Genomic DNA, 27,870 nt, shown 5'->3' with positions numbered 1-27,870 from the left:
CATCTTTAAAGTAATAACCAAACCACCTGTAAAATCAATAGACTTGTTTATAAGTTACAGTTAAATGACAGAAGTGGAAAGTGTAACGTGTTAAAAAATAATTCCAAATTCATCAAAATAGAAATTAACTATTGTGGTGGATCCACATATTAGCTCTCTCCTGCCACTTAGTGGACAAAAATGGAACTTGGTGTTTTTGAAATTCGAATTTACTCACTTTTTATACAAAAGAATACTGCCGTGTATATTCTTTTTATGTATGACATACAAAACATTTTCAAGAAATATGCTTTCTCTTTAATTAATTGACATTTTCATTGTTTTCTGTAACCTCTCTTTGTTCTTTTCTGTTTATTTTTTTTAATTTACTTCTTGATTCTGCACACCTGAGTGTGGTTGGTTTAGTTCAGTAATTTCATGCTTTAACAAGTTTGGCAGTTCTATCCAAACCAAATTGAGGCAATTTTGTTTGGATAGTTTTTGATTAATTAAATCATTATTTGAAATGTGTTTTTTCACCCCTTTATTCTTTTTCAGTTTATCTTAGTCTGATATTAAAATGTGTTTGATTTTAGTGTAAAAAAAAAAACAGAAACAGAAGAAATCTGTAAGGTGGCAGATACTTTTCCTCAGCAGTGTGTATGATACCATAAATATATGTTTGACCTGGTATAGATTAGAGTACAATCACAAATAATGTCAGGGCTAGATTTATATTTTCCTAAACTATATAATCCAATTGATTCCAGCTGGTTAGAAGTTGGTTGGAAGCAGTTACATACTTGAGTAACTTGTTGGGGGAAAAATTACTTTTAGTCCTTTTACTATACCAAGCTTTTTGCTTTTACTTTAATAATATTTGTAGAAAGTATGGTACTAGTAAAATTTCTCCATACTCTATTCATTGAATGAATAACAAACATGTTTTAACAAAAACTGCATGACACACAGACACCCACAGTTTGAGGTGAAACCTTCTGTTTGTGCACCAACTTGGTTGTTCTACTGTTATTTCCTATCCGCTAAGCCCATTGTGACATTTAGGTTAAGTGAATATACAGTAAACACCATGTATTGTCACTGGAAATATTCTACCTTGTTATAACATGTAAAAAAGAATTCATGTCATAAGATTTTTATAGAAACATACTGATTTGGACATGTGTTTCTTCTGCTCAAAATGTTATTTGCATGTTGTTGTTTCCAATTTTAGTTTTCAAATATCAGAACTTACAAATAACTATTTTTTTGTCTGTCTGACGACATCGTTGTAAATATATCAGATGTTACGAACTGTTAGTACAAAGAAAACTAAACTGTTACTCAGTACCCGAGAAGCACCTTTACGGATTATTTTTTGCTCTTAAGTAATTTCTTGGACGGCTACTTTTTTACTGTTACTTGAGTAAAATGTTGAAGTAATGATATTCGTGTAGGAATATCATTTTGGGTGCTCTGTATCCGGTCGACTCAGAGGGTGGCGGTACCGTATCACGAGGCTGGCTGTGCCACCGTGAGTCCCCCTCAGAAGAAGAAGTAGAAGACGACGTAGAAGTGAAAGAAGAAGAACGCCGTCGTATGCTAGCTATAATGACAAGTTGCTAAGCAGTTATTGAGACTTGACAGAGCATAAATGTGAAGAACGAAGCTGCAGAAAGACTCGTGTAGCGCTGCGGGCAGGTCATGCAGCGCTCCAAAAGGTAATGAACCGTAAAGCCCCGGGGTCTCGGCTCAGCGGCGCCCACAAACTGCGGCCACACTGGAACGACTGGCAGCCCAGGTTGGTTGGTACTCTTCTCAAAATAAAACGGCGGCTCTCGGGGGGCCTGGGTGTTTTGCTGTGTTGGGCTGTGGCCAGATGGGAGTCAGATACCTCCATGTTTTCACTTCAATTTTACACCTTCCTCTCCGTTTAGCCGTTTTATGTTACAGTCTGTGAAATAGCTGGAGCTGCAGTAGCAACACAAGCTGTTTTAACCAGCCTCCATCACGGTGTGCCGAGCTCAGAGCTAAAGCTACTCGGAGGACGTTAGGAGCGATGGCTGTTTGGGGTTTATTGACAAGTGGCGTGTGGAACATATGAGCCAAAGACAGAATAAAATTAATTCTCATCTTAATGACAACACATTCCCTGTGAACATTAGTCCGAACGTGAAGCTTTAGCCCGTTAGCCTTCCTACACCTCTGTTCGCGCTGGCTAACGATGCTAGTCAGCTGAAGGAAGCCGCCACCCTGCTGTGTAATGTTACCTACCTCCAAGTCACTTCCGGAAACCTAGATGCAAAAATAGGACTGCGCTGACATCGTTTCTTATTGCGGTGATAATTTATAAACACAGCAAGTCAACACAGCAATGAATGAACTCCGAGAGTCAGTGGAACGTCGTGGGGGAAGCCCTTTGTAGTGTAGCAACCTGTTAAAGGCCCGAGCTCACTGAGACAAGCAGTGTAGAAAGCACATTACTTCTCACTTCTGTGTGTGAGACTTAAGGCCACATCGCACCAATATCTATTATGTTTAGAGTCAGTAGATTGCACCTGCAGCTCGGTAAATCATCATGACAACCCCGACCCGCACAGGTCAGCCTCAGTGTCTCACACTTTGATTTCAGCAAATTGGAAACAGTCCAGAGCAGGAGCATGCAGAGAGAAAGGCGTCAGGTACAGCAACACTTCAGAAAAACAGTCTGTCAACAGATTTACAGCCTGATCTCTTGAATTAAACCAGCCAGGTAAAAATTCAATATAAACCCACACACAGGTCCATCTGTGAAACGAATGTATGAAATTCATTAACTGAATACAGAAATAAATGACTTTTCAGTGACGCACTGATTAATTGTGATGCACTTGTAGACATGCAAGAGGAGCACGCTGCCTCTCATTTGTCTGTTTGGTGACCAACAAGTGTTTTAACAGAAAAATGTAAAACAATACATTTACTTACTCCTCTTGGTGAGATGTTCCCAGAACAAATCACCACTGAGGCACAATCTTAGGAAAACGTGCAATTCCATCTTCCTGGCTCTTTTCTTTCTTTTCCATCACTACTTTCTCTAAGCTTTAAGATCTTATGCACAAAATTCTGTCTGTTTTGGTCATGAAGTTTGGTTAGTCTAATTACAGTGCTGTCAAAGTGTCTGCCTCCTTACACTTATTTTCTTAAATGATTTCAAATGTTTCCAGCCTTCTGTTTGTGTCTTCAGCAGTAGATTTGAGACCAATATCAATGTAATTGCAAGGCAACTGAAGATGACTTAAATGGTAATATTCAATATTAGTACTGCTCTAACTATTCTCACACTATATTACTGCCATGCTATTTACTATAAACCATTTCTTCCTTTGGAAATTGATGTTTACACAGAAGCAAAGACCTACAACACACAGAATGTGTTGGCTAATCCCACACCTGTCATTTAATGCAGCATAAAATGGAGTCAAATCAATAAGAAGTTAAATTAATGGCTAGTTTTTTCAGTGCCAGAGCAACAGATGTTGGCCTGAAGCACTTTTTTTGTTTGTTTTAAACCTTGTTGAGATGAAAAAAATGAATTTTAATTTGGAGCAGCTGCCGTCTAAAGTCTATCTGCTGTGGAAGCAGAAATACATCAACAGTTTTTGTTCATTTATTACAAGTCATATAATTATCATAACATCCACCAATGTTATTGCTTAATAACATTGTGTCTTAATATTGTGTAACTCTTGTACACTTCTTGTTAAATCTGACCCTGCATCACATCTCTAGAATATGGTCACACCTTTCAGCCCATGAGGTTTTGTTCCCAAGCAGCCAGTCATCTTAAAGTTGACTGATTTTGGTATTAAGTTAAGGTATTGCTGATGCATGCCATCTACACTCAATATACAGTCTGATTATGGTCATATCTCTGTCTCACTTTCCTAAATCATTAAGAATTACAATGTCACTCCTGTTGCTTTCTTTCACATGGCCTGGAATAGAGCACCTAAAGCCAATATGAAAGTTAGCGTACAAAAACCAGTGCAGTTAAAACCTTTTTTTTTTTTTTCCTGTCCTTTTTCCATGAACGCCTCAGAGGTGACGGCGTGTCATCCCTTCAGGACAAATTGAAGTCCAGAGAACTTGGTTCTGGACCATCGTATGACGTATTGCCCCCCAGGTGCCCTGAACAGCCTCCGCTCCACAGTGATGCCTACGGTGCTGCAGATGCACATCAGGAGGAGGGTAAGGCTGTCTAAGAGAAGAGGATCTATTTGATTCACATTCCAGCCCAGGGCATAGATGTGCCGTCTGTAGACATAAGTCAGAAAATCTACCAGGTTGCTTATGGTTCTAGAAGGTTTACATGCCCACTCCACTAGAGGTCTCACCACCTTGCGAACCTTCTTCAGTGGATGTCTGTGCTGCAGGTAGCCTGGTTACTCACCAAACTTTAAGGTTCAAGGTTGTAGGTTTTCAGATTGGGACCCAAAATGGAGGCTATAAAGAGAATGCCAGGTCATTAGCTGATCTAGCATCGGCCAATACCAACCTGATACAGAAAAACAGAGCAGAATTGACAATTGAGAATTCTAAATATGATGTAAAATAAGTAATAAAACATGACATCACTCTGTGAATAGAACGAGACTGAATAGATCTGTCTTTATGAATTGATCACATTGTCACTGATAGACTTTTTTTTTCAATATTGGGACCAATACAGATATTAATATTTGTTTGGTGCCTCGCTAACTTCCTCCCCATGATGTCATTAAAAAAGGAGGGGACGTGCTCTATGAAGGTGTAACTAACTTGTTGAAATTGTTGCACATTAATATCAGTTTCTATTCTTAAGATCAGTGGGAATTGTTCACTATGAAGCAGCAGAAAAATCCAAGAGGCCACAATGTTTACTCCCTTACATTCACACACAGCATAATTACTTAAGTTGTTCTAGTTATTAATAGCTATTTTGTAATTTCAAAGTGTCTGGCTGGTGTCACAAGATGATGAGAACTTCAACAAAATACTCCGAATTGCATGTTGACCAAAGAGGGTTGTATGTTTCTCTTTTACTCCAACCCTTCACGTTTCCTCTCCATAGCTGGATATGAAGTTGAGCCCGGTGTGTGTGATACAGCATTTGGTTGGAAGTCGCTGGGGGAAGAGTTGAGGCCCAATGACGTGACGTCGGATCTGACTACTTTTCAGCATGGAAATCGTGCTTTAGCTTCAAAGGAAATGAGGAAATCGCAGGGTAAGCAGGGAAACCTGGTGAAGCTCTGACATAAGAATTTAACGTCACTATATCACGTCACAGTAGTCATCAAAGTATCAGTATGTGAGAAGTCGTAATCTCAAAGGACTGCCTGGATGAGACATTTCGTAGGACATAATATTTAAAATGATGAATTCAGACTCTAAGCAACTCTAACATATTTAGACAGTTGAATGAACTCTTAGCTAAACGGCTAAGATAGGTGTGTGTCGTAGTGCTGTATGTGGTAAGTCAAGTTTATCATTAACCATGTTGTTCACAGATATCTGACAACTGAATTTAAAAAACACACTTTGCTGTGATTTCAGCCTGTTTTTTTAAAGTGCTACATAAATGAACTTGACATTGACATTTCAGCAACAAGACAGTTCAAAGTGCTTTATATGACAAAAGAATAGCACATTAACTAATTATGAAACAAGAAACAAACATTACATTTTGTCAAACGCCATCGTCAAAAACATCAGGAACAATCCTCAGATATACTTTAAATATATTGATCAATGTTCCAGTTGTTATGAATCAAAGGCAGCTGTAAACAAATGAGTTTTTAGCCTTGATTTAAGGAACTCGGTGTTTGTTCCAGATTGGTGGTTCATGGTATGGACATTGTGTTTTTCTTAAGAAAGAAAAGACATTCAGATCAATCATAATTCATATGGTTATCCCAATTTTTAGCAAAAATATTGCAGTTAAAATTCTCCTGCTGCTTCATCCTGTCTGTGGCGTGTTTCTGACTAAGATTAGTTTGAACAAACTGATTCTACAGTTTTTTGGGGTCAAATACAACATGCTTCATTGTAAGATGCATCTTTTCTCTTAGTGTGTCTTAATTCACAATAATCAGACTGGAAATAAGTAAAAAGAAAAGAGGATAAAAAGAAAAACAACCTATATTGTCAACAAAAGCTAATTATTGGAAAAAAAAAAAGTTAAATAAAGCCCATGCTGGGATGAAGACAATCTTAAACATCAGATTAAACATGCTAGCCACAGTTGATTTCTTCCTTTTTTTAAGCTGCTGTCAAGATTGCCATGCGGCATGATTTCACACTTTGAGAATAAGACATCCAGAAAACATTCTAAAGGTGTGTGTGTTTGGGCGTGTTGGTGCAGACAGAGGGATGGCTCACTCGGAGGAGTCTCGACTGGCCAACCTCCTGCGCAGAGTCTCCAGGGAGGACGACCGTGACCGGAGGCTGGCCACCCTAAAGCAGCTGAAGGAGTTCATCAGCCATGGCGAGAGCAAAGTGGTCAGTCACGTTCACATTGTTTTCCTTTTGACCATCGTAGTAGCAAGACCATGGTACATTGAACCGCAGCTGCTGTTCACAGCTAGGAATGTTGTACTGTTGTTTATTTTTTTTGCAGTAATCTGTCTCACCCTGTGTGTCTCGTTTCAGACCATGGTCAAACAGCTGGACACCATCCTCAGCACTTTGAATGATATCTTGAATGAGAGGTAAGAGGCTGTGAGCTGTACGTTTGTGAAACGGTGTGCTTGTGTGGAGAGAAGCGAAAATGTGGGATATGATTGGTCCAGGACTAATTATCCTGTCTTTAAGTGTGATTGTAATCATTTCTTAAGACCTGAAGAGATTGGGTAATGGGCCCAGTTGTGCACAGTTCAATGTGTCGGGTATAACCCCAGCTTGAGATGAAGAGCCAACACGTAGCTCACCAAACTAGCTCACGACAGAATCTTGCAGTACTTGAATTAATAAAGCTAAGAAGCTTTCTTCTGGTAGGGTGCCTCACCCTACCAGTTTTACTGGTAACAGTGAAACAGTGAAACCCCCCTGGAAACACTGGGAATCGGCAGTACAGGCTAAGTAAATACAGGCCTGTATTTACTTGATATTGGATTGATACCAAAAATATGCCATATCACACACCTGCACGTTTTTGCACTTTTCAAATGTTAAAGTTATAAAGGCAACACAAAAAAATGCCTGTGATCAAGATTCACACAAGCACACGGTGAACTATAATTTGCGGCTTGGAAAAGAAGGCCTGTAATAATGGAGTAGAACTGAGCTGTCATAAAGGAGGGAACGGTATTATATAAAATCATCTTTTTTTGAGCTTTACGTCGTGTTATGATTTTATTCCTTCACCAAAATCATACCTGGGCTGTTGCCCTAATTCTTTCATACATATTTAAGAAACCCCTTAATCTCCACGGCAACCATTCAGCTGCGGACCAAGCCCCACCTTACAGACGCAGCTCCTCTTCAGAGCTGCCGTTTCTTAGAAGAGCAGACTTCCCTCTTCACTCCCATTCTCAGATCCTTTAGACTAGCCATCAGCAATTAGCAAACACCTGGTGGAACTTTACATTTGCTGAACTCATTATACAAGCTGCTCTAAGCCTCTCCCATCTCTGGACTTTGTTTCATTCATGGCTCTGAACCCTGGTCATAAATGTCTCCTTCCCGGCAGCAAGTCTCATGAACACAGTTTAGCTTTCTAGCAATGACTCTTCCTGTATGGTGTGTGTGTGTGTGTGACCGTTGCTCCCTCCTCTGCATGGTTCCCATCTGCAGCAGTAAGCTGCTGTGGGAGCTGCGTCAGGAAGCAGCGGCCTGCGTCGGCCTCCTCTGCACGGTGCTCAGCTACGAGGCGGAGCGCATCTTCAAGTGGCTTTTCACAAAGTTTAACTCTGGTGGTCGTGATGAAGTGAAGCTGCTGTACCTGGTGGCAGCGCAGCGGGCTCTGGAGGCTGCCGGGGAGAGGAAGGCCTTCTCTCACATCATGCAGGTAAAGGCTCTCTAACGCTCTGTGGGCCGCACAAAGTGTGAGGTGTTGATGGGCAGAGCCTGTAGGAACTGTGGTATGCTCTCTGCTCCAGCTGGTGATGAGCAACCTGCAGTCCATCCTGGAGAACGTGGACACCCCAGAGCTGCTCTGTCAGAGCGTCAAGTGTATTCTCCAGGTGGCCCGCTGCTACCCACATGTCTTCAGCACCAACTTCAGGGTGAGCATTCCAGCATCGATAACTTCCTGCTTTAAGTCTGATGCATCCACACCCACCTTGACCTGAGTTTCTATGCAGTTTGCAAAAGCACCAAGCTTAATTAAAGCTGCAGAATGTAACTTTTATGAAAAGGCTTTTTACATTTTGTTAAAACTGTCACCATGTTGTGACAGTACGGTGTAAGACAAATAATCTATGAAAAATTTAGCTCCTCTGCCTTCTCTTACTGCCAACTAGAAACAACCAATCTGTACATTTAACAGGAGTACATGAGATTGATTGACAGCTCTCAGCCTCTTCTCCTGGCTCTGGTTGGTTGTTTTTGGTTGGGAACGGCGCATTTCTTCAGACGGCAATAGCAGCTCAGGAAGGAGATTGATTTCACAGATTATCTGTCTCATTAGATGGTGACAGTTTTAACAAATATGGATGCACTTTAAAGGAATTTCCTGTCTGGATATGTGTACAAAAGGAACATTTGTCTGGAAAATTATTAGCATTTCTGTAAATTATTGCATTACTTGTCCTTCACCTAAGCCTGTCTTAATTAATCGATTAGTCTCATAATAAATTAAGCTTAGGAAACTTTGGATAATCAAGCAGAGAAAAACAGATTTCTGACCTGAGATGTGACAACACTGCTGAGGATAGAACAACATCTGGACTCACAGCAGCTCCAGTTCCTCATGTCTGTCCATATTCTCCCACAGGACACAGTGGACATCTTAGTGGGCTGGCACATCGACCACACCCAGAGGCAGTCACTCACTCAGCAGGTTTCAGGTCAGTTTGTTTCCTGTTGACGTCACACTGAACATTTCTGAGCAAATCCCAGACACTTATTAAACAGCAGAGTGTTTTGTTTGTCGGTCTGTTTTGAGACTGTGAATAAAGGACGTCTTTTCACATCGTATTGTATGTTTTGCATTTGATTTTAGCTTTAAAAAAAACCCAAACAAAACTGTGTATTTCTCCATGTGTCGTAGTCCAAGAACTGTAACCGTCATGTTAGACTCAGGCTGAATGCAAGTACATCTCAAAAAATTATAATACACTGAAAAAGTTCAACGTTTTAAGTTCCTCATTTCAGAAAGTGAAACTCATATTCTATAGAAATATCACGCATAGTGAAATATTTAAGGCCCTTATTTACAGATAATGAAAGCCCCCAAATCCAGAAAATGAGAATATTACAGAGTGATGGAAGCACAGAAGACAAGGGGAAACAAAAGAGGAAAATATTCAGCTACCACAATTGATATAGTTATCACAATATTTAGTCGTATCGGTAGCCAAGCTGTATGAAAGCATGCAACTATGCATCAGTCTGAACGTTGTCTGATGAGTCTCCTCCTGTGTGTAGGTTGGTTACAGAGTCTAGAGCAGTTCTGGGTGGCAGACCTCACCTTCTCCACCACCCTACTGGGCCAGTTCTTAGAAGACATGGAGGCATATGCTGAGGTGACTTCATGTTTTTATCTCTAAAGTGGTTTGAATTCATATTCTACTTTGGGCTTATAGATGATGTATGAAATGGAAAACCTTTCTCAGTTCAGGGACTGGGCTCTGACTTGAGTGATTTACATTAAGTGTGCCTGCTCTGTGTAGGACCTGAGTCATGTGACGTCAGGTGAGGCGGTGGATGAAGACATCCCCCCTCCTTCTGTGTCCCTGCCCAAGCTAGCGGCTCTGCTGAGGGTCTTCAGCACCGTGGTCCGCAGCATCGGAGAGAGATTCAGTCCTGTGAGAGGACCCCCCATCACTGAGGTCTACGTCACTGATGTAAGAGCGCTTCACAGGGAAAATCAAGCAGACATATTAAACCGCAGATTATCTGTCTCATGTTATTCTGCCATGACATGGTGACAGTTTTAAGAAATATGTATAAAAGCATATTGTTTATAAAAGTTAAATACGGCAGCTTTAATAATCAGAGAACAGTAATGGATATAATTGGACACAACGTGTAAAAACTGGGACATCGTTAGTGATGTCTTACCGAAGAATTAAGCCTTCTGGAACTTTTTTCCTTTTTTTTTAGTCCTAAACCACAAATGCATTTGGTTTTGTCTGGATTTTATTCGTCTGGCCTACAGTTAGTAGTGCAAAGGAAAATGATGCATAGGTTTGAAGTCATTCTAGATGAAACCCAACCTAGTTTTCAAACATGATTGAACATGTCCTGTTGTTAATGACCTTAAAATGAAGTGACCTCCTCTGCCGTTTGCCTTTAAAGGTTTTAAACCGAGTTCTGGCGTGTGTGACGGCAGCCAAGCAGGTCCAGTTCTCCGAGGCCGTTCTCACAGCAGGGAATGAGTGTGTGGGTGTGTTGCTGGCCAGTGTGGAGCCCACCGGTCAGCTCATGGAGGCGGTCCTCGTTTACGGCCTGGACCAGCTGGACTGCTGCCTGGCCTGTGGCTCCGACTACAGCCTGGCTGTGCTCAGTCTGCTTACTCTGGTATTGTCATTTACACAGTTATTATCTTTTTTGCTTTTAATTTAGTTTAAGGATGAATAAATTAATTGTGATGAATGTTGAAATAAATGTCAGCTCATTTAGTAATTGATTTACAATTAACTGGAGCATAAAGAATATAGATGCATGTATATAAATATATTCTCCCCAGAACTCCTCAGGTGGCAGTTTTAGCTTCACCTGGTTGATATTTCATAAAGCAGTCGTCCAATAAGAAACTTTTGCTGTCCAGTTATTAATCAGTTAATCCAAAAATTGATCAACAGATCAGTCCTCCACTGATGTGTTGATTAATTTCTGCTAAGTTTTATTATCGCCTGTCTGCAGAATGTGTCTGAGGTTGTGAATGTTTTTCAGATCGTGGATCAGGTGAACACCAAACTTCCTGTGTCGTTTGTTGAGAAGCTCCTGGCGCCGGACTCGCATCTTCTGAATCTCCGTTTCCATCCAGAGAAGGAGGTATGAAAACATTTGAGCTACGTCTGCCAAATCGTCAGCAATGTTTAGACATCGCAGAAAAATACAAAAATACATGTTCTTAAAATATGGCAGAAATGACTTTCATTCCTCCCTCGCTTTAAAAAGTGACTGCTTGAAGTCAGAGTCTAAACTGTGATATGACTAATAGCTAAAATGGGGAAAAAAATTAAGAGGATAAAACAATTATAATAGAGCCTCTTTCAAACAACTTTGATCTGCTTGAATATACAACCAAAGGTAACTTCTGCTCTGCATTCATTTGATTTTCTTAAGAGCTTCTAGGTGATTACGAGGCTAAATATTAATCTGTGACCCTTTACATACAACAGGAAAGCATGTTTACATTGTTAGACTGAGCAAAGTGTGCAGGTGGTTAAACATTTGTTGTAAAGCCCTGGTCGTTTGTGATTATGAACCTTTCTCCCGTCTCTCATCTCCTAAAAAAAACAGTATTGGATTTCCTAGAATTCCTCCATCTTTGTTGACAGTTGTCTGTTGGGAAAATTGATCCATCACCAGTGGTTGGTCATGTGACTCTGTAGAAAAAGCTGATTCATTTTAAAGCTTCTTACTGCCTCATTTCAGGGCTGGTCAGACATAAAAAGAGCCCAATATAATAACCTGCTGATTTCTCTAGTAACAAGGTGTTCATCAGTCAACGTGCCTGGCCTGGTTAATATGTTAGCCATAAATGACCGAGGATTTAATCTCAAAACCATGGGAGAAAAGACTTCAGAACACTTTCCATGGACACTTGCTTTCCCTCCGCTGAATGTTTTCACATGGTGCAACTGAGGATGTTCAGTTGGGTTGGTGCTACAGGGAAGGAAATGACTAGATGAACTCTAGATATTGAGAAAAATTCTAGATCGGGTATCGGTGACAATTCATAAGGGCAGATCTATTCAAACTAATTCTATGCTCTGTGTGACACCATGCATTATTTATTTTACATTATATTTAGAATTCCTAATTGCACTTTCTGCACCATTTGAAAGGTTTGTTGCAGTTTATTTTCTGTTTGACCAATATAGTCAATATAGTCAACCTGTTGGTTTTGTCAGTTTCAGTTTCTTTATTTATATTACACAGGCTGTTGCACTGACTGAACAAATTAAAGTTGTTTTTACATGTTTGACCAATATTCTGAAGCCATTGGTGTGTTTCAATGAGCTGTACTGGTGCAGAGTTAGCAAATTGTAATTCAGTACATTTGTCTGTTTAAAAATAGAAATGTTAATTCAGCTCTTTTTCTGTATGGGATCCTTATCATCTGATACTAAACCTCAAATAACGGTATCAGAAGTGAAAGAAGTGGTTCAATGCATATATGTGTGTGTGTGTGTGTGTGTGTGTGTGTCTGTCTTCCTTCCACAGGTGATGGCTGGTGTTCACAGTGTCTACCAGGCTCTGCTGAGCCTCAAGAACATCCCCACCCTGGAGGCAGCCTATAAGCTGGTGCTGGGTGAGATGGCGTGTGCTCTGTGTAGCCTGATGGAGAGCCTGGCTCCCCCCGACAGGAACACGGTGCCGGCCAGCACATGCTCAGCCATCCAGCACCCTGCTTTCACCTCTCTCAGCATGCCTGTGGACAAAGCTCAGTTCACCCTGATCTTCAACCTCAGTACCCTCACCACTATTGGAAACACCAAGAATTCCCTTATAGGGGTAAGCTGTGTTACTGTGTAAGCTATGACGATTGCTCAAGACAAAAGTAATTTATAAGTAACTTTTCAGCAAGATATTGGAGCTAGCTTTAGGTCAATAATTTCTTAATATTGATGAAAGAGTACTAGTTCAATTAGCAGGTTATTTCACTTATAATACGGCATTTTTCCCATGTCATAAATGAAATAATCTACCCATTGAACTACTGCTTTTTTTTAAATCAATATTAAGGACTTATTGACTTAAAACAAGCTCCTGTGTCTTTGCTGCAACATAACTTGTAAGTTAAACACTTGAAATAAGACTAAACTTAGACATTTGCTCTAGAAACTAGACCAAAATATACTTGGTAAGATTTAGTGTTTTTACAGTGTAAGGGTTGATGTTTTCTCTGTGAATTATTGCAGATGTTTCTGGTGGCATGAACTGAAGCTGATGCCTGTTCTGTCTGTGTTTCTCTCTAGATGTGGGCATTGAGTCCAACAGTCTTCACTCTGCTGAGTCAGAACCTGACAGTGGTTCACTCTGAGCTGGCTGTGTTCTACCCTGCCATCCAGTACGCTGTGCTCTACTCCCTGTACTCACACTGCACCAGGTAAAGACACACCATCCCTTAGTGGAATTTTATTGGTTAAGATTCGCAACAAGCTGTGCGTCAATCCTGTGTGGAAGATGTGGTCTGAATTCTGGAATTTGGTTTTTTGATCAAACTAATATCATCAAACCAAAGTGTCTGATTGTTGAACCCCGACAGCCCAAAATAAACTCATTTTTATTTTGGCCCATATAGAGATCATGAATGTTCATGAGGGCTGGTTGTGCCAGAATGTATTGGTAAAACTTAACAAACTGCTAAAATATTAATAAGTAGTTAGCCTCCTCTGCATTCAAGGGTTAGGGTTAGGATCTTCTTAAAGCCAAAAGCCAAATGATGTTGAACTGGGGATGGGCCTTTATCATATTTTTTATCATTTCTCGTCATAAGAATGTTGATTTATCGTTGTCAGAATAAATTTCAATTACTGATGTTTAAAAAATAAAAAAACTGTCTGTTCAGTCAGGATTATTTTTAATATTTCCTCCTCTGTTTGTTCAATAAGTGTCAATAAATATGATTAAATCCAGTCTGAGAAGTTTAGTGATACAAGTCACACTACTTTATGTGACTTTGTGCCCTAAATAAGAGTATTACAAATGTTTTCAAGAGCAGTATTTGTGTTTGTAGCACTATGATTGCTGTACCATGCAGTAACAGCCATACAGTTATCTAAGAAATTTAATATGTGGTTCATATTGTCATGCTTATTGTTATCACAATACCTTTGAACATAGATCAACGCAAAGTAGAAGGAAACATGCGTGCTGTTCAAAGATTTTCACAAACATAAAGCAGCTGAAAGCTTTGCCAGTCATTTGTATTCAGCCCTCCTTAGTCAGAACTGTGTAGAACAACCTGTGAGGTAAACCTCCTGGGCCTAGTCTTTAGGATCTCTTTGTTATTAGTACAAAGAAATCTGTACTAATAACATTTTTTTGTCTGTAGAAACATATGCGACATGTTTCGATGGCTGCTTCTGTCTTCAGCAGGTAGTAGATGTTGCTAAAGTCAGCTGTTGTTTCCTGGGCCAACAGCAGGGGGCGGTGTCAACCTGTCAATATAGCAACAGTGTACTTCTAACATACAAGCAACCTGTACTCACATAAACCGGATTTATTTTTCAAAAAATTATACAAGGTATCAGAAGATGAATATTTGTAAGCAGTTATTATTCAAGTCTGTTCATTACAAACACCTGGAAGACAATACCTCTGTTCTGTTGCTTGAAAATGTAATTCCAGATTTCCCGTTTCCTTTGATCACCTCTTGTTTTTCCCTTTGCAGACATGATCATTTTATCTCATCCAGCTTGTCGTCATCGTCTCCCTCCCTGTTCGACGGAGCCGTCATCAGCACGGTGACCACAGCCACAAAGAAACACTTTGGCACACTGCTCAGTCTCCTTGGCAACCTGCTGTCAAAGGAGCATCTTTACCCAGATGCCAGGTTTGGGAAGCACACACACTGGAGGATGTGAGGGAGATGACTTACACAAAAAAAAAAAAAAAAAAAAAAATCAAGTAATGGGTTCAGATATTGCAATCTGTATTTGTGAAACAAATGGCATCAATTAAAATTTTTTAATTTGAATTTAATAAAACTATTAGACACATACACATAGAAAACTATTCAAAAGGGTTTGTTCTGTGAAAATATATTTCAGTGTCTATGTATGTATATATATATATATATATAACACTTGTATATTACAAAGACATCTATTTATTGCTCAGTTATAGAATAAACTTCTTCCCTTCTTTTGTTGAATTTATTGGAACAGTAATACATGAATCTGTTTTGCAAGTAATTATTTATTTTTAGTCTTTCTTATTGCCTGATAGACAGTGTATGTTAATAGGCCCAGTAGTGATGAGAAATGACTGTTAAAGCAGAGTAGGTTCCCATGCGCTGCCTGTTTGTTGCTGCAGGAAGCTCCTGCTGACCTGGGCCCAGGAAGTGTCTCTGCTCATGGTGAAGTCAGACACCTACAGCCCGCTCTTCTCCCTGCCGTCGTTCAGCAGGTTCTGCAGAGGCCTGCTGGATAATGGTGAGGCTAGACATCCTGGCTTCCTCTTTTAATGCTGTCCCTACACACACACGTTTGACTCATGTTTACCATGTTTTTATCTATTCTGTTTCCTGCTCAGCTCTCCATGAGGATCACAGTATCTGCCTTCAAACATGCCATAGCTTACAGGTCCTCTCTCCATGCCTGTCTACTGAGCTACTGCAGAGGTGAGCCTCACTCTGCAGGCCTGGACGCCTGGATTTAGCTCTGTGCTGCAGATGTTAGCGCAGCCTCTCATGGCCAGTCTCTGTTCTGTGTGTTTGGCGTTATGTGGTGGTCTGCCAGGTGCATGGATGTGTGCAGAGTCCAGCTGGTGCACTCGGCAGTAAGAGTACGGCAGGCCTTTGCCAAACTTCTCCGAACCATTCCCCTGGACGTGGCTCTGAGGTAGGACCTCCTCATGTTAATGTGAGCTGAATCTGTTGATGTGAGGTGACATGAGTCAGATGGTTTTTGTTTTGTTCGCAGCAACCATAACCACTCTGAGATCAGAGAGATTTCTCTGGCTATTCGCCACCACATGAGCCGGGCACCAAGCAGCACTTTCCACCCCCAGGACTTCAGTGACCTCATCAGCTTTATCTTGTATGGAGTCCTTCACCGTGGAGGGTACGGCTCACTGCCACATTTCAGCTCTCTAGATATTCTTTTGAACGCTTGAAACACTTCAAACACGCAACATTAGACTTGTCAAACCACCCTGGATTTTGCATGTAAACCAGACACTGAAATCGCATTTGGTCTGATTGCTTCATTATATTTGGGCTGGGGACAAAAGAGCTTCTAATTCTTTTGGTCACTGAACACACAGTGTACACACAATGTTTATTTTCTTATTAAAGAGAATTGTAATCATTAATTTACATCTTTTTAATGAATTTCTAATTTTGTGCAAAAAGGTCTTGTGTGGTTAAATGAAAAATCTACAGAATGTGTCAATTTATTTTTTATCTGGTTACTTATCAGAATAATTGGTTACAAAAATAATTTGTTAGTTGCAGCCTTAGTTTGGAGTTAATTGGCTTATTGGGTGAGATGCAATGAGATTCCAACATTTAAGTGTCATAATAAAAAAATTCAGACACAAAATTTTGGGTTTTTGTTCTCTTAAAGCCGTAATCATCAAAATCACATCAAATGAAGGTTTGAAATATCTCGGTGGATGCAGAATGAGTTCATTTAATGAGTTTCACTTTCTGAAATGAGTGACAAAACATATTGAATATTTTTTAACAATGTTATTTTATAAATCTCCCTTTGTAACAGGCTTGATGTTGAATGTGAGCCACATTTCAGCTCTCCTGTTCCTTTCTCTGCAGCAAGGAGCCGTGGTTGGAGCGGCTGTACTACAGCTGCCAACGGCTGGATAAGCGGGAGCGCCGTGGGAGCGTGGACAGCAGCCGGCCGGTCACGGTGCCACGGGCGTTGCTGAAAACCGAGGTGGTGCTGTGGCAGTGGGCCGTCTGGGAGGCGGCGCAGTTCACCGTGTTGTCGAAGCTCCGCACGCCTCTGGGCCGAGCTCAGGACACCTTCCAGACCATCGAGGGTAAATGAGGACGCTGAAAACAATGGAGGAAATGTTTAATGCCTCTCATGTTATGGAATAAGGATAGATAAGCATGGCAAAATAATTTTTAAGTCATGTTTGAAAGTGCTTAAAGCATTTTTATAACATGTTAAGGTAACATAGCTACTTGATTGTGCTATAATTATGTGGCTGGAAAACGCATGCCCCTTTAAATAAGGTCAGGGTTTCCACTGTAAGTTGCTGAGTTTCTGTTTTTGCGGTTGCGTTTCAGGGATGATCCGAAGCCTGGCCGCACACAGTCTGAACCCGGAGCAGGACCTCGGAGCCTGGGCCGGTCCTGGAAGTGACGGAGACGGCCACCACTCAAACCAACTGCGTCTTACGCTGCTGCTGCAGTACCTGGAGAACCTGGAGAAGCTCATGTACAACGCCTACGAAGGCTGTGCTAACGCCCTTACTGCTCCACCAAAGGTGTGTAGAAGTGGCAGAAATGCCCCCTGACCTCACTGTTGCTTGAATCATTTTATTATAAGTTGTGAGAACAAAAGATTTAAGGATGTATTCACACCAGTCCTACTCGGTCCACTTTAATCCAACTCCAGTCCGTTTCCCTAGAAAGTCCACTTTGTTTAGTTGTGAATGTGACGCAGACGGAAAAAGCGAACACCGCTCCACCTAAAAACATTGGTCTAGATTCAGTAGAAGTGAACTCTGGTGTGGTTCCAGTGCATTTATGAATTCATTCTGGGTAAATAAAACCAAAACTAACGCTTAAGGAAGAAATGACTCGTGATCAAAACAGAAATCCTACAACCACCAAAGCCTAACACCACTCCATGTCTTTTTACATTTGGTGAAGACAGAAGTTGCATTCAGTGTCTTCTTCACAGGTTTTTGTGTCGTTTTCTTCAGTGGTTGTTATTTCAGCGCCCCCACAGGTGAGGAGGGGAACAGGTTACTCAAAGGGTTTGGTTGGTTGGACTCAGTGCAGACAGAAAGAGAACCACAGCAGCTGGAAATAGAATAAATGTTACATCTTTGATCCCCAGTCGGACTGAGTCCAGCAGACTGTCATATGTAGGAACACCACAAATCCCTGGCTGTGATTTTAATGAAATGTTGTGTCGTCCTTGTCTATTTCAGGCCATTAAGACTTTCTTCTACACAAACCGTCAGACCTGCCAGGACTGGCTGACGAGAATCCGCCTGGCCTTGATGAGGGTCGGCCTTCTGTCTGGCCAGCCTGCAGTGACGGTCCGCCACGGCTTCGACTTGCTCACAGAGTTTAAGAACAGCGGTACCCAGGTCAGTACTCTGAACCTTCCAGGTTTCCACCGATTCCTATCTTTTTATACAGTGACCAGGTTTTATTAGGTCATGGTTTCCTGGTTAGATGAGTGCAGTGTGCTGTGTGCTCAATAGGCTCCAGAGCTGGAAGTTCCCCTGGCGCTGCTGGTGGAGGCTTTGTGTGAGCTGAACTGCCCTGAGGCCATCCAGGGCCTGGCGGCCTGGAGCCTCCTGACCTGTGGGAAGAACCTGGGCTGGCTGTCATCGGTTGCCCTGCAGGCTGAGGGACGGTGAGCACCGAACCTCACACCTCAGATACTTTGCTCATGTGTCGCATTGCCTTTTATTCCCTCGTTGCCCATTATTAAATGTGTGTGTTTAGGTTTGAGAAAGCAGCTTTAGAGTACCAGGATCAACTCTCTGCTGTGACTGGGTTGGACTGCAGCATCAAAAGCTCTGACAGTTGTCTGCTCAAGCTCTCCAGCAGCACGTCTAGCCCCAAACACACCAGCAACGGTAACTCACCATACTTTATGTATGCCAAAAAAAAATACAATCCCAGATTTTATTATGGATGCACAAGTCACTTTTTTCACTTCCATTACCGATGCTTGAGGTTTGGGGTTACGATACAGAAAATCTGTGTTGAATCGACTTAAAATGTTTCTATTGTAAAACTGACATAAATGTATTTACAAATGTATTTGATAACTTTGCACCAGTACAAAGTACAGCACACTTAAACACACCAACAGCTTCAAACATGTAAAAACAACAACTTTCATTTGTTCAGTCGGTGCAATTGGAGCATAAGAATCCCTCTCCATGTGGAACTGTTGCTGTCCCTCTGAACAGGTGACAACAGGAAGACGGTGCTGCTGAAGGCCAGTGAGTGTTCCCCTGAGGTGGTCAACTTCCTGGCCAACAAGGCCTGCCAGTGCTACGTGTCACTGTGTGACTGGGCCTCAGTCAGAGAGTGGCAGGCCACGGCCGGCGCCCTCAAGCAGAACTCCACCAACCCGGTCAGCATCAACCTGAGGACAGATTTCAACTACATCCAGGCCCTGTCCTGCTTTGAGGAGGGAGACCTGGCCGAGTGCGGGACGCAGCTGGAGCTGCTGCCCGGAGAGGACTACAGCTCTCTTGGCAGCAACAAGGACAAGCTGGGTAAGTGTAGAGAGACTGAACCTTGAACTGTGTATGTGGACAATGAAAGCATTTCCTAATGAGGTGATGTGATGTGCTCAGATTTGAAGAGGCTTCTGCCATCCATGAGTCCAGATCCCACTGAGCTGCAGAGAGCCATCGAGGTGCAGCTGCTGCGCAGTGCTGTCGGTGCCATGGCGAAAGCCAATCAGCAGCAGGAGCAGAGGAACACGTCCAGTCCAGAGTGAGCAGCCCCACCCCTCTTCTGAAACACAGCTGAGCATTTTAACTCTACAATCCACAGACTCATAGACCTGTCACAATAACTGGACAAATTATTGTCCAGCAAAATGTTGTTGTTTTGAGACCATTTTCAAGTAATGTTTTGATAATGGTATAATGCACGTCTGCCCTCTCAAGGACCACTGAGCTTTGATTTAAACTAGGACTGAAACGATTAATCAGATTAATCGCGATGAGTTGATTACTGAAATGATCACCAACTAATCTAGTAATCGTCAACATTAATACATGCAATTAATCTGACAATTTGAACATGTGAATATTACATAATGCAGATGAATGGAACTACCTATTTTAACCTAAAAGCCTCTGTCCTGCTGAGGGTTCCCCGGTTCGTAGCAGCGTTATGAACTCCATCTGGTGAGCGTTGGACAGCAACAGCTGAAAGTTTTCCGTGACAGTAGAAAGCAAGAAAAGTTGAGCATTTTTCCACCTTCTTTATCTTTATCATCATTAGCCTGCGTGAATCTGCAGACATGTTTGGTTTGAGACAATAAGAGGTTTTTTAAAAATGTTGATACAGTGGTGGTTTTTGATATGGGACGTATGGGCAGTTTATTTATACCTTACAAGGTTAGGCACAGTGATTAATCAGAGCGCCACAGTGTGATTAATCTGATTAAATTTTATAATTGATTGACAGCACTAGTGTTTAGGCAGCTCCAATGTTGAAGTGATTAAAATGTGTGATGTTATGAACCTGTGTGATGTTCTGTTGCAGTACGTTGGTGCGATGTTTGAAGCAGACAGGGAGGATCTGCCTTGGCCCCCTCCGCCTGTCCACCCTCACGCTGTCGGACGCCCTGCCCACCCTGTCCACCCTGCAGCTGCACTGTACCACCGCCCTGGAGAACACCCTCACAGGCCAAGACGTGAGCACCAGCAGCACCCACAATGAGCTGCAGTTTGAACACACCTTCGTTTACTAAACCACCTTTGTGTGCACTCTTGGTTTCACTTGCAGGACTGTGTGATTCCTCTTAGCAGTGAGGCGTTAAACTCTTGTAAACAACAAGATGTACAGCTTTTCCTCCAAGCACTAAGATATTCCACCTTCCAAAGACAACTGCTCCAAAAACTCCAGAAGGGTAAATGAAACAGAATTACTGATTTGGATCAGGGAACGATCCTGAAATCATCCTGAATGTCTTGTTTTGCCACCTTCCATGTTGCCTAGGTTACTCCTCTTCAATAGACGGCCATCTTTTGGAGCTTTGTCTAACCGCTGTCAAATTCGCCCGAAAGAAAGGCAACATAGCTCTAGCGTCTCGCCTCCTTGGCCAGTGCAGTGACGGGACGCAGGAAGAGAAGCAGGAGGAGGATCTGTGTCAGGGGTTTAAGCGTCTCTCTTTGGACGGGACTGTGGGCGAGAAATGGGGACCAGAGGTTCAGATAGAAAAGGCCAAAGTGCTGCGAACTGGAGGTAAGGAATAGACTTTCCTCCACTGTTCCCTCCCTTAATTTCCATCTTCTGTGACTTTGTTCCTCCTTTCAGATCTACATGAAAGGAGGAACAAATATAACAATGTAGAATTGTCATATTTTACAATGTAAAATATGACAATTTTACATTGTTATATTAAGGAGAAGCTTTCAACTGATCATTTTAATTCAAACAAGTGGTTTCTCTAAATTGCTACTTTTCTATTCATTATTTATTAGTTTTTGATTATAGAGCCACTTAAAGCCTTGTAAGAATGTGTGTGACAACTGATATTAAGTGTATTGACCTTTTTTATGTCTGACCAGTGAGAGAGATTACCATAATAGTGACAGATTGTTGAACTCATAGATGTTACATGGCACTTTTTCAAAACAAATGTTTACTTTCCGTAGACAGAATGAACACTGTCATAGAAAAATGTGACTAAGTAAATAACATGGTGTTGAACTCTCCATACTGTGTACACAGAAAGCTTGGGCTCACAGTTCCTGATTGGACAAAGCAGAATGATGCAGAGCTGATGTTTGCAGATGTCTTTACTCTCTGTTCAGTTTCCTTTAAGAAAATCTCCGTTGTCTGTAGGCCAGTCAGTGGCTGCCATGGAGATGCTGAGCAGGGCAGCTCTGTCCTACTGCCAGCTGGGGAAGAATGAGGGTGCAGCCTGCCGCTCTCTGCTGACTCTCTGCAAATGGCTGCTGGCTGACTGGAAGGACATGACACCCCAGCTTAAACAGGCAGGCATCACCATTATGATTTGAGCTTTTACAGATGATGGTAGCTTGTTGTTTTACATTGCTAAACAATGTAAAACAACAATTAAACATTAAACATTAAAACAGTTGTATTTACATTCACAATGTTCTATCGCGCTATGGGCAGTACTATGTAAAATCAACTTTTTTTTAGCTTTACAGCACATTATAATGTTATTCCCTCATTAAAACCATATCTGGAGTGTTGCTTTGATCCTTTCATTCATGTTTGAGAAATTCTTTAATCTCCATGGCAACCATTCAGGTTCCAAAAACACCATGGTGGACCTAACCCTGCCTTCAATCTCAGCTCCTCCTCAGAGCTGCAGTTTCCAAGTCTGCAAGTTTCCTCCTCTCTGAGCAGCCCTCCCCTGTATTACCTCCATTCAGCTCCTTCAGACTAGCCAGCAGTAATTAGCAAACCTGTTGGAATTGTTTATAATGAGCTGCTGAGCTCATGATAAAAGCAACAACTTCTTAGTGCAACGCAGGTAAAACGTTGTTAAAGGGTTAATAAAGAGTGGTGTTGTGATGTGCCGTTTCAGAAAGAGCAGGTGTTCTTAAAGAGACAGAGGCTCAATTCCAAGGCGTTCAATTAGGAAGTCATATTTGACCTATAACATTTTTTTAACAATTAAAGGGAACATGGTTACTTGATTGTGCTATAAAATGGCACTATGTGCCTGGAGAAGGCATAATACTGCCCCTTTAAATGTGATGCGTTTATGACGGAGCGATTTGTTTTAGGTTGTAAAGAAGTCAGGAGCTGTGAACTCATCTGCTTTGGGCAACATGTCACCTCTGAGCCGAAATATAGCCGAGCTGCTGGAGCTTCCTCTGGAAGATCAGAGCATTCCCCACATCACACCTGTAACATCAGGTAAAGCTGGATGACTAATAACACAATGGGTGTCAACATCCCATTCTAATATTGTTTTTTTGGGGGGGTTTTTCTGTTTATGTGTAAACAATGTCCAGAAAGCTGATAATGTCTGGCTTCATGCTGGTTTTAATGGTCTCTGTTCCATTTCTTGAATCTCTCCAGTGAACGTGGGAGTGGGAGAACCAGACTTTGTTCTGGGCCAGCTCTACCAGCTGTCCACCAGCCTGGCTCCAGAAATGGCCAAGTCCTGGGCGGCTCTGGCCAGCTGGGCCTACCGCTGGGGGAGGAAGGTGGTGGATAACGCCAGGTTAGTGAACCCTCCTGCTTATTGACCACTGTTGTGTCACGGTCAGGTTTAGGATAAAGCTGTGAATTGAATTTAGGTCCGTGTTAAGGTCAGGCATGTAATGGCTAGGTTTAGGGTAAAGGTCAAGGTCAAGCTGTATGAATGAAATAAAAATGAATGGAAGACAATACAAAGTCCTCAGAACAATAGAAGTATAAAGATGTGGGGTGTGTGCGTCAAGATCTTTCAACAATTTACCTGTTTTTATTATCCTGAAAAGAATGGGAGGATTATAATATAAATATTTCTGGAGAAAAAACCATAATATTAACACTTTTTTGTAAAAAAAAAAAAAAAATTGCTTTAGTCTATTCTATTTTGTATCACATTTCAGCAACAAGGCAGTTCATAGTGCTTTACATCATAAAAACATCAAACGGTCATCATAATAAAACAACCAAACATTTTTTCATATGTCATCAAAATTATCAAGTAAAGTAAATCTGTTTTCTCTTCAGCCAAGGGGAGGGTCTGCCTCTCCTTCCTGGAGAGAAGAAGGACATAGAGGAGCTGCTGCCTGCAAACACCAGCGAAGAAGATAAAGAAACCATCTTCAGCATTCTGGGACAGGCCATGTGTCGACCGACAGGCATACAGGTAGAGCAGGGTTTAGAAGAGATGATGCAAAATGATACATTGGGATCAACGGGTCATTTATTTGCATTTTAAGTAGAGCTGGACTGAAAGTTTGGGAGATCGGTGACCGACCGATGCTTACATGTGAACATCTGCCTCAGCAACGGTCTAAAAATTACTCACTGTCCTCTGTCGCTCTGCAACTGATGATCCTTTTTGTAATTGATTTTTTTTTTATGATTAATTGGATTAAAAAAAACTTGGCACTTGATTCTGTACATTTTTCATTTAGACACTCAAGCCGTTTTCCATACAATATTAGAAACGGATTAAAAATGCAAATACATATTTCAATTAATTTTTAAATAGGAAAAGAAACATTATATTTCCTTAAACGTTCTTCTAACATCAACTTGTGAAGATCTCGAACACTGAACTTTAGTTCAGCATCTGATCTGATGATTATTTTTTGATTAATAATTAGACAGCAAAAGGTGATCAATAGATTTTTTTTAATCAGAATTTGATCCACTTGAAGAGTTTTTGGGTAAAACAGACAAATCTTAAATGCTAAATGTATATATTTTTGTTCAGTGTTGGCTTCAGGGAGCCGTTTTGTAGTAAAGGACCATTTTTTATTTTGAGTTTGGACGCCCCAGTTAGCGTTTAATTGATTACTAGATAATAATTGATTAATTGTGGTTAATCGGCTGAACGGTCCCAGGCCTAACGTTGTTCTGTGCGGCAGGACGAAGACATGGCCCTGCAGCAGGAGGACGATGAGGATGACATGGTGGATGTGATCTGGCGCCAGCTGACCGGCTCTTGCCCCTGGCTCGGAGATGCCGGCCAGAATGTGACGGACGGCCTGATCCGGGTCTGGAGGCGGGTAGTGGACCGGATCTTTGGACTGTATCGCGTCTCCTGCCACGCTTATTTCACCTTCCTGAAGCTGAATGCAGGACAGGTGAGGAGGGCAGGCCCCGACCCGCAGCGCCGTGCAGGTTCCGGTTCTGTTCGGGTTTCCTTCACTGCGTGCTGGTTTTTGGTTTTTGCAGGTGCTCGTTGATGAAGACGACCCTAAGCTCCTGCTGTCCTGCCACGGCGGCAAACAGAGCAACGATGACGTCATCGTCATGGCAACGCTGCGTCTCCTCCGGCTTTTGGTGAAGCACGCTGGTGAACTGAGGGAGGGGCTGGAGCTGGGCTTGGCCTCCACCCCCACCGCGCCCTGGAGGCGTACGTTCCAAACACATTCACTTCTGTTTTCTGTCGGCAGAGAAGCCGAGGTCACCAGAACAACATTCTGCAGCTTTCTTCTGACCGTTCCTGACTCATCTCTCCCTCAGGCATCATCCCACAACTGTTCTCACGTCTCAACCACCCAGAGGCTTACATCCGACAGAGCATATGCAGCCTGCTGTGTCGGGTGGCCCAGGACTCGCCCCACCTGATCCTCTACCCGGCCATTGTAGGGTCACTGTCTCTGGGAGGAGAGGCTCAGAGCGCAGGTACGCTTCACTGACTCCAGCTTACAGGGACACTTCTACTGACTACATATGCTCTGAAGCAAATCTTATCCCTGTGGTTGGAACTTGGCTGCTGCAGCAGTAATTAGATGTAGAGCTGCATGATGTTAGGAAGCCAAGCATCAGAAGCTGCATTTCCATTGGAAATTAAGAAATAATAATAAAATAGAATTAAGTAATTGAGCCAAAATTGTACAAAAATTTGCATTTTAGATTAAAAACCCCTCTTTGTCTGTAAATGTGTTGTACCCTGAACTTCTCAAGTGGCAGTTCTAGCGTTACCTGATCCACATTCTGTTTGCTATCCAGTCGTAATCTATTAATACAATAAAAACAACCAATCCTCAGTCCTACACTGTGTTGACATCAGTCCAGCAGACAGAGTTGAACTTTTCTCATGTTGATGTCAGGAGGATTTTTAGCTGCAGATGCTTCCTTTGCTTCAAACAATCCAACTTCCACTAAAAGAATGCTGTCATTGCATTTTAGGTAATGAAATGTTTTTCTTATTTAAAAAAGGAATTGAATTATTTATTTGGTTATTTTAATGCATCTCTAATATTATATAAGACATCTTAGGTGATTGAATGAAAAAATCTGCAGAAAGTGACAATTTTTTTTTTTTTTATCCAATTCATCTTCAGAATAATCATTTACTAAACTAATCATTCTCTGCAGCCTTAAGTAAAACTTGTGTGGCTCTTCTCACTGCTGTATGAACAGGGAACAAGATGCCGCCATCTCTGCCAGCCTTCCTGGGCAGCATGCAGGGAGAGGACCTGGGCGGGGAGGAGGAGGATGAGGAAGAGGAGCTGCAGAGTGCTGATGAAGGAGGAGCAGCGGAGGAGATGGCCACCTGTTCCAGTCAAGACCAAGCCATGATGCAAGACTGTTACAGCAAGATAGTAGAGAAGCTGTCTCTGGCTAACCCGACCATGGTGCTTCAGGTAGGAGAAGCCAAGCTCATGCTGAAAACCTTCTCATTTGTCCTGAATGAAATGAACACATTTGATTCAGGTGTGTTGGGAAGGGAAGCAAATAAAAGTTCCAGGACTAGAGCTGGGCACCCAGAATGCTGAATTGTTGTTTCCTGGACTTTTAACTACAGATTTCAGGCATCTTTTTTATATTTCTTGCTGCATCCTTAAGGATTAGTAGAAACAAAATCTATGGCTGCTGGGATCTTCACTAGTCAAGCTTTAATCAGCTGTGTTTCCATTGCAAACGGGAGCAAAACTTTGTCGAATTCCACGTGGCTTGAAAAACTGTTTTTCAATTGCTGTGTTGAAATCACAGGTGAATAAGTTTGTACATTAAAAAGCATGTCATCATCCTCTTACCACTTCCTGTCACCATCTCCATGTTTTGTACCACAGTAATTGATCACATGACCTCACTGAAAAATACAGAGTCTGCATCTTTCCTGACCATTAAGAAGAATCTGGTGCTCTGGCTCTGCGTCGGCCATGTTTGTTTCACACTTGGCTGTGATTGCGTGTGAGCGCAGGTCCAGCAGCTGGTGGGGGAGCTGCGCAGAGTGACCTTACTGTGGGATGAACTGTGGCTGGGCGTGCTGCAGCAGCAACACATGCACGTCCTGAGGAGAATCCAGCAGCTGGAGGACGAGGTCAAGAGGGTGCAGAACAACAACACACTGCGCAGGTAAACATCTCTGTAAAAAATGCCAGGAAGAAAAACATTGAAGTAGTTTTTGTTAAAGGGAATGAAACCATGGTTACCCTGTAAATTTACAAGTAACAGCAAGCCTTGCTTAAAGGGTTCCTGCTGTGTTAGAAGATACTCTATGATGTCACAGGATGATGATGGTGGTGATTATTATTACTAATAGCTTAAGTAATCCTTATATACTTGTCTAAAATTAAATACTTAAAATGCCGTAAATTCTTTTTTTTTTTTTTTAAGTTGGTCTTTAATATGTTTTTCATTGCCTTTAATTTTGTCTTGACAGAACTATTTAGTATATTCTATGTATTTTGTTTTTTTTCGTGGGAGTTTTCTATCAGGTAAAAGTTTGAGTTGCGTGCTGACATTGAGTTTTGTGACGTGAGGCGGCTGAGGCTACTGCTAACTAGCTGCTAACTAGCATGCTAGCTAGCCAGGTTTTTTGCCTCTATCATGGGTAAGTGCAGTTTTCTGGCCATTTGGCCTGATAAAGCCTGTATATCTGCTGTTCACAAACATTCTCCATCTAATCTGACTGGGCTTCTGTGGTTTTGAAAGGACAATTGGGGAAAAATTTCAGTCACTGGACGGTCAAAACTGGTAGAGACCCTAAAAGATTTACATTTCTAATTACAGCTAAAGGTGGTTCAACAAAGTATTGATTCAGGGAAGCTGAATACTTTTGCACACCGCACTTTTCAGTTTTTTATTTGTAAAATATGTTTTGAATCATGTATAATTTTTTTTCTATTTTACAGTTGTATACCGCTTTGTTTTTGTCTTTGATATTAAATCCCAATGTTTGTGGCATAAAGTGACAAAATATGGAAAAGTTTGAGGGTATGAATACTTTTGCAAGCCACTTTATAAAGGTCTTAAAT

The 27,870-nt window shown here is 41.7% G+C and overlaps 1 protein-coding gene across 2 annotated transcripts in view; it reads left to right on the top strand.

Annotated features, from left to right (window-relative positions):
- The first annotated feature begins 1,532 nt into the window (after positions 1 to 1,532).
- Positions 1,533 to 27,870, top strand: part of smg1 (SMG1 nonsense mediated mRNA decay associated PI3K related kinase) — a 45,723-nt gene continuing 19,385 nt past the window's right edge. The window contains exons 1-38 of one of the 2 annotated variants that reach the window (XM_007568314.2): positions 1,534 to 1,780; positions 4,061 to 4,209; positions 5,072 to 5,224; positions 6,362 to 6,498; positions 6,649 to 6,707; positions 7,792 to 8,005; positions 8,097 to 8,222; positions 8,933 to 9,005; positions 9,586 to 9,683; positions 9,831 to 10,004; positions 10,459 to 10,680; positions 11,056 to 11,157; positions 12,556 to 12,846; positions 13,311 to 13,441; positions 14,729 to 14,890; positions 15,373 to 15,491; positions 15,592 to 15,679; positions 15,798 to 15,899; positions 15,981 to 16,121; positions 16,832 to 17,058; positions 17,312 to 17,511; positions 18,184 to 18,345; positions 18,463 to 18,617; positions 18,710 to 18,843; positions 19,183 to 19,494; positions 19,576 to 19,717; positions 20,498 to 20,648; positions 20,741 to 20,864; positions 20,954 to 21,199; positions 21,803 to 21,954; positions 22,720 to 22,852; positions 23,018 to 23,162; positions 23,660 to 23,798; positions 24,526 to 24,744; positions 24,836 to 25,016; positions 25,127 to 25,288; positions 26,030 to 26,253; positions 26,814 to 26,968. In XM_007568314.2, the coding sequence (XP_007568376.1) occupies positions 1,704 to 1,780; positions 4,061 to 4,209; positions 5,072 to 5,224; positions 6,362 to 6,498; positions 6,649 to 6,707; positions 7,792 to 8,005; positions 8,097 to 8,222; positions 8,933 to 9,005; positions 9,586 to 9,683; positions 9,831 to 10,004; positions 10,459 to 10,680; positions 11,056 to 11,157; positions 12,556 to 12,846; positions 13,311 to 13,441; positions 14,729 to 14,890; positions 15,373 to 15,491; positions 15,592 to 15,679; positions 15,798 to 15,899; positions 15,981 to 16,121; positions 16,832 to 17,058; positions 17,312 to 17,511; positions 18,184 to 18,345; positions 18,463 to 18,617; positions 18,710 to 18,843; positions 19,183 to 19,494; positions 19,576 to 19,717; positions 20,498 to 20,648; positions 20,741 to 20,864; positions 20,954 to 21,199; positions 21,803 to 21,954; positions 22,720 to 22,852; positions 23,018 to 23,162; positions 23,660 to 23,798; positions 24,526 to 24,744; positions 24,836 to 25,016; positions 25,127 to 25,288; positions 26,030 to 26,253; positions 26,814 to 26,968 (5,981 nt within the window). In that variant the 5' untranslated portion in view covers positions 1,534 to 1,703. Of the gene's footprint in view, positions 1,781 to 4,060; positions 4,210 to 5,071; positions 5,225 to 6,361; positions 6,708 to 7,791; positions 8,006 to 8,096; positions 8,223 to 8,932; positions 9,006 to 9,585; positions 9,684 to 9,830; positions 10,005 to 10,458; positions 10,681 to 11,055; positions 11,158 to 12,555; positions 12,847 to 13,310; positions 13,442 to 14,728; positions 14,891 to 15,372; positions 15,492 to 15,591; positions 15,680 to 15,797; positions 15,900 to 15,980; positions 16,122 to 16,831; positions 17,059 to 17,311; positions 17,512 to 18,183; positions 18,346 to 18,462; positions 18,618 to 18,709; positions 18,844 to 19,182; positions 19,495 to 19,575; positions 19,718 to 20,497; positions 20,649 to 20,740; positions 20,865 to 20,953; positions 21,200 to 21,802; positions 21,955 to 22,719; positions 22,853 to 23,017; positions 23,163 to 23,659; positions 23,799 to 24,525; positions 24,745 to 24,835; positions 25,017 to 25,126; positions 25,289 to 26,029; positions 26,254 to 26,813; positions 26,969 to 27,870 lie in introns of both variants that reach the window. The other variant, XM_007568313.2, reaches the window with a different exon arrangement.

The sequence above is a fragment of the Poecilia formosa genome, unplaced genomic scaffold, assembly GCF_000485575.1.
Source record: "Poecilia formosa unplaced genomic scaffold, Poecilia_formosa-5.1.2 Scaffold220, whole genome shotgun sequence".
Classification (NCBI taxonomy): domain Eukaryota; kingdom Metazoa; phylum Chordata; class Actinopteri; order Cyprinodontiformes; family Poeciliidae; genus Poecilia; species Poecilia formosa.
The sequence above is the reverse complement of the archived record's forward strand: the minus strand, read 5'-3'. Positions and strand labels throughout refer to the sequence as shown.